We start from the raw sequence: 6,473 nt of genomic DNA, 5'->3' as shown, positions 1-6,473 counted from the left end.
AAATAAGAAATAAATAATTTTTTAAATTATTTTTTTTTTTTTTTTATTAATATCGTTGTCAATGGTCAATAAAATTTTTTATAATAAATATTTAATAATTCTAAAATTATATATAAACATTATCTTTTAGTCCATATAATACACCCAAATGTAAAAAATACAAAAATAACTTCATCGAAACAAACAAACCTGCGTTTCCTACCTCCTTATATTCACAGTTCATCGTCTGGTTAACAGTTTAAAAAACTTTCGAGAGAGACGTCATAGTTAAAATACATTTTTAAAATATTTCTGGCTCCATTTGCGGGTCGGAACTCCCTGGACGGAATTTTAAAACGGCCCTATTCGTTAAAAATTCACTCTGAGACAAGATACGTGTTAGTGGAAATGAAATGATATAAGCTGTTAACATACAACGCGGTTGAAAATGTCACTGAAGACCGCCATATTGGTTGTTATTTTTAATTTTTTTGCCGCCAATTCAGAAGAGGTAATGATCATTTTGTTATATATATTTTGTTCTCGTAAAAGGATAAGCTCGCCTTTTATTCTTTAAGCTTTTAAACATTATCTATAAATAATTTTTTGGCTTCGTGTAAAGTGTCAAATAAATAAATGATTATTATTATGTTAACGTAAGTCCGTTGTAATCATAAGGTATTTTAAGACGGCTTTTTTTATAAAATTTCGAAGCAAACGAATATATCTTAAAATTCACAAATCGTACCGACTAAGTGCCAGTACTTTGCCAAATGCTGGCACTGACATTATCCGTATAAACGTGACCACTTACTGTGCAATAGATAAGCAACCTTTGTGATATTTTTAGACCATTTATATGTTTGGGGTTCGTTTCTAGTTAACGGAACTATGCCTACCAATATTAATATAGCAATCGATATTATGCGTCTTACGTTTCTATATGTATATATATATATATAGATATAATATATAAGTCCGTAGTTCATATGGGATTGGTTATTTAACTAACAAATCATTTTGTTAACTATTAGGATTATAAAAATGAAAGCATAGAGTTAGTATTCCTTGATTTCTATGAAAAAATATATAATTTTAATTGTCAATAGTTGACTATCTCATTTAATTTGTCATTTGAAAACGGTGGAGTCTTTCCGAACTTTAGTAGATTTAGATTCAATTGTAAATTGACAATTCTAAAATTCTTGTCATAGCAGACTTGAAGAAAATAAATATTTAATTTTAAATTCATATCTTGCTTATTTTTTTTTATTATTTTTTTAACATTATAAGGTTTAATAAAAAAAACCGCCATAACACAAAACAATCATTTTAACACGTAACATCTGTTTGACGTATCGATTTACGGTTTCTCGCGAACGTGGTCCCAAGTGGCCCGTCAGCCTCTCACCCTCAAACCGCTCCATACCCATTGACACCTCGAGACTTGGCTATTGACATCACCATGCCAATCGTTATTCATACGATGTCTATTTCTGTTTTATATATTGTATTTTATTTTTAGCTAGCAATGAAACGCACGCGAGACTGGACATTAAATTAAATACTTTGTTTAATAATTTTATACTTTCTTCTTATATTAAAAACGCGAAAGTTTGTAAGGATGGATGGATCTTTGTTACTCTTTCGCGTAAAAACTACTGAATGGATTTGAACAGTATTTGGAATAATATTAGCTTATATACTTTCCAGCCCCCTTTCCTCCCCTCACACACGAGCGTAGCCGCCGACGGAAGCTAATTCCGTAATAATAATGTTATAAATTGAATTACGAACATTTGAAATTTGATGTTCTTTTTTTAGCTCATCTAATATCTATAATCTTGTAGGTGTTACTGTTAAGTAAACAGTAACAGTAACAGCCTGTTAAAGTCCCACTGCTGGGCTAAGGCCTCCTCTCCCTTTTGAGGAGAAGTTTGGAGCTTATTCCACCACACTGCTCCAATGCGGGTTGGTAGAATACACATGTGACAGAATTTCAATGAAATTAGACACATACAGGTTTCCTCACGATGTTTTCCTTCACCGTCAAGCACGAGATGAATTATAAACACAAATTAAGCACTTGAAAATTCAGTGGTGCTTGCCTGGGTTTGAACCCACGATCATCGGTTCAGATCACGCGTTCTAACCACTAGGCCATCTCGGCTCAACTATTGGTACTACGTACCCATATTTATTTCATATAAAGATTTAACTTTTATTAACTTATAAAATAGGCCTTTTTAAAAAAAAAGTCTGATATCGGTAATATGTATGTTTAGTTGAAAGTAAACAAATCGGTTTTCTTATACAATAAGTTAATTCTTATAAAGTATTAATGGTTGTTCGTTCATTTTATTTAGAATATTTTCCGAGAAAATCGTCGATTAGCGAAAGCAATTGTTGAGGCATTACAAGATTCTAATTTTGACGAGGAACTGGTGTTCGACCTAAAGAAGGAGAACCAGGTGTATCTGAACCGCACCATGTCTCTGATCATCAAATATATTGTCAAACGGTAAGTGAAACACGCCAAACAGCAATACTCCGTATTGTTGTTTTCCGGTTTCAAGGGGCATCTTTATTCCCAAGATTGGTATCGCGTTGTCTATGCAAGGAATAGTGAATATTTCCTACAGCGACAATGTCTATGGGCGGTTGTTATTACTTTCTATGCGGTAGCCCATTTGCTAGTACGCCTACCTATTATTATTAAAAATATTTTTTACGGTAGGTAAGCTAGATAACTTGCAATTTAACTATTTGACAGTAAATTGTCATTATTGTCAATCAATGCTCCGCCAATCATGAGATCTAACATATTATATCCCTAACTACACTGAACAAGAGTTTTTTTATCAAAATATAAAAATTTTGAACAGTTTCATTTAAGGTAAAGCCTATATTCGTTTCTGATATTTATTATATTGCAGAAACATATAAACTACAAAACAAAATTATTAAGTCAAAAGAATAAATATATAATAAGGTAGATCATAAACAAATTGCTATTAAAATCTAAATGTGAAGCCTTAATTAGCAATCTTTTATACAACTTTATTTACTTAATTAGAATCACTTACAAACTTCCAGAGAATTCTTTAGACGGGATTATTCTGCATAATAATGATATCGCGTTATCGTTTGCAGGGAAGTTGATAATTACCGCTCGAGGCGCACCGACGCCATCAGCCGGCGCGTCTACTCCGCCCTCGTCATGAAACTCATTGACATCGCTAAGGTCAGCTATTGTTTTGACTGCTGAACTCCAATTACGTACAGTTTACGTTTTAAAATCCGTTTCAAAGTTTTCATCATAATTAATTATAACAGGCAGTATAACCTGTATTGCCACAACATGTTTCGATATAAATGAGATGTGATGATGACTTTAAACTATGAAGTACTGAAAAGTACCTTTTAAGAGACATACGTGTATTTTTTGTATGTAACATCTTTCTGATGTTTTTTAACGTGGTGGCAAATCTCAACTGAGAACATATTGATATCCGTTGGTTAATAATATCGAAGATAATATGATACAAAGACATATGTGATTGTGAAAATACAGGACCATCTACTTATCCTTACTTTAATTAACGCCAGCACGATCAGAGAGGTTAGACGTGTCTTCTGTGGCACTTTCTGCCTACCTTACCTATGCGGATGCAGAAAAAGAATTTTTACATCCGTATAAATTTGCCAGACTATCAAGGCAATTATTATAAAAACTTGGTTCACTACTTTCTTATGGCTTCAGGATCTGCCGCGTAACAATAGCGCAGCGACTCGGATTGACACCGCACATCGGTACTACATGTCCGTCGAGAGCAAGGACATGCACGATCAGATGGCAGATGCGCAAGTATTCCACGCATGTGCACGTCTGTACGATGTCATGTTGACCGTAAGATTTTGATATTTCTGTGATAGTATAAGTACCCCTTAAAAATATCTTATCGCTAAGCAAATGACTTTTCCTTAAGTAGAGAAATTTAAGCTCATTATTATGAAGTTTGGTTTCTCATAATTTTTGCAAAGATGTGCAAACACATATGCACTTTCCCTTACTAACAAACCGATGGGACGGCACCCAACGCGACATGAGAGAGATCAGACTTTACCTGCTTTCTGAGGCTTGGGAATGTAATCTTATATGTATGGGAAGTGGTAGTTAGAAGTGCAATATCTATGCGAAAAAATATATGGCATCCCTTAACGTATGTATATCTGCAATTGGCTTTCGGCCTTCAACAAAAGTATAAACAAACAATTATTATCAAGGTCAAAGTTCAATGACCTGTACTTCAAGCCAAGTACAGTTCCACATCTCCCATCATATCTCTTGAATGAACGATACTTAATCAGCGAATTTATTATATTCGCTGACTCAATTAGGTCACAATCTTCACATGAATTTTAAATTCTAAAAAACTATTATCAGCTACAAATTATGCGAAATATAGTTGGAAACTAAACTTTTTTTACAGTTTTAGTAACCGTATCATAATTTCCATATAATTTTAAAATTTCAATTTTATTGTATTATATTATAAACGCAAACATTAATTTAAAGCATGGTGGAAGTGAGATATTTACGAAAAACTAAATTTTAGGAATTGAAATTTGAATATCTTAAGACACGAGATTTTATGAAACTTTCAGGACAATTTTTATGATATCAAATACGACTGGGATATTCATTGATTCAAAATTATAAAGGGTCGTGAAGTGTTCATAAATTTTACATTGGTCTTTATATTCACAAAAGCATTTTTAAACCGTATATATCTGTCTTAAGATAAAAATAGTTGTAGTTAACTTTTTTATTTTTTCACAGACGCCTACAATCATGGCTGAATTGGGTAGCATAGACGATTTGACTCCCAGGATCTTAATAAAGAAACTCAAGAATTTGGAAATAAAGCCTGTGCATCTCGGAGTAGCTTTACTTATTCAAGTATTTCAGTTAAAATAAATAGTTTATATAAATATATAAATAAGCTTATATTAATATTTTAGGAAATGAATTTTAACTCCTACTTCACTAATTGTCCTGAATAATATCAGTTTAAAGACCTAATCATTTTATTACAGTATCATCTTCGAAACACAATAAACTTTGCAATTCGAGCTAAATCATTGGACATTCTGGCAACAAAGCCTCAGATGGTCGGACCTCAAGTTATAGACATGCTGAAAGCATTAGCCTCAAGATTGCTTCCGGTTGCTGAACTATTGGACGTGCACCTGGCACATTCGAGTCCCGCTTTTAAAGATACCTGTCCATCTACGTGGCTTGGAATTGTTAATAATAAACAACCCTGATGATATTTGTGTTTGATTAGTAACTCACTAGTGACATTTCGAAAATAGATGGTGATGTGCTTTTTTGATGCGAATATCCTTTGTAACAATTGTTATAGGAAATGTCGTATATCACTTTCTGACATTTCACGATCATGTTCTGCGGTGAATTTCGGGTTTTTTCTTAGAGAATAGTTTTATTTGATTTTCGTTGTTGTTGAAAATTTTCGGGCACACCCTTCCTCCATACTTTGGCAATTTAATGTGAAATCTATAATAGGGTTCAATAAAGTAAAAACTTTTAAGAAATTTATTTGTATCAACAGTAATATACGTTATGGAATAAGGTCTAAATTCTTCATCAACAGAAGAAATCCTTTACCCAGAAATGTCCTATTTACAAAAATGGAGGTATTTAAAATTACAATAAGCTAATCAACAAAAATAATATTTATAGACAAATGCAGTTCCAAAAAGTCCAGCGCAATTCAGTCATGTTTCTCATCTAATATAATTCCTCGTCTTTTTTTATAATAACGCAAAACACAATTCAGAATTAACATATAAAGTAAGAAGTTCAAATAATCCTTCTTTTCATTGCAAAATTATTTAATAATCCTCGAAAATGCATACTATGTACCACATTAAGAATTTTGAAAGTACTTGATAATATATTGCAATAAAAGCTAAGGTAAAATGCAAATTCGATAACCCCATGTTTGGCTTGCGCCCAGACCGGCTCTTCAGAAACTTTGAGAGAGCCTTTGAAGCTCACTTTGTACGTTAGTTCTGCAATTACCATGTATTGACCTGTCAGCTACGGTTCGAGAAACGTAAATTAAAGTCGATTTAAGAAACCTATTTGATTTCCATATGTTTTGTTCAAAATCGTAAATAATATAATATTATCATATAAATTATAGGACCGCTATAAGATAATAAAATTTTATTAATATAGACATCTGAAATTTAATGTAATTTCATATTATTTGTTTATTTATATGACACTCAAAAACTATAACCATATATTTCACCACGAGCGTACACGCATAAGTTTTTATTAGACCGACCAGATTTATAGGTAATAAACTACAAATTGCTATACGCTTGAATTTAACATTTATTAGGCCACGCAACGAGCAATTCATAATATATATTATATAATTTTCAACCTACATTAATCT

General features: G+C 32.2%; 1 protein-coding gene across 1 annotated transcript; it reads left to right on the top strand.

Moving 5' to 3' along the window:
* The first annotated feature begins 223 nt into the window (after positions 1-223).
* LOC126778317 (uncharacterized) lies at positions 224-5,315 on the top strand. Its single transcript, XM_050501825.1, has 6 exons — positions 224-490; positions 2,346-2,500; positions 3,133-3,223; positions 3,743-3,889; positions 4,823-4,942; positions 5,080-5,315. Exons 1-6 carry the CDS (start codon positions 428-430, stop codon positions 5,308-5,310), a joined length of 807 nt encoding a protein of 268 aa, XP_050357782.1. The 5' UTR covers positions 224-427; the 3' UTR covers positions 5,311-5,315.
* Positions 5,316-6,473: the final 1,158 nt, after the last annotated feature.

This window comes from Nymphalis io, chromosome 2, assembly GCF_905147045.1.
Source record: "Nymphalis io chromosome 2, ilAglIoxx1.1, whole genome shotgun sequence".
Classification (NCBI taxonomy): Eukaryota; Metazoa; Arthropoda; class Insecta; order Lepidoptera; family Nymphalidae; genus Nymphalis; species Nymphalis io.
This window is presented reverse-complemented; position numbering and strand designations above follow the sequence as displayed.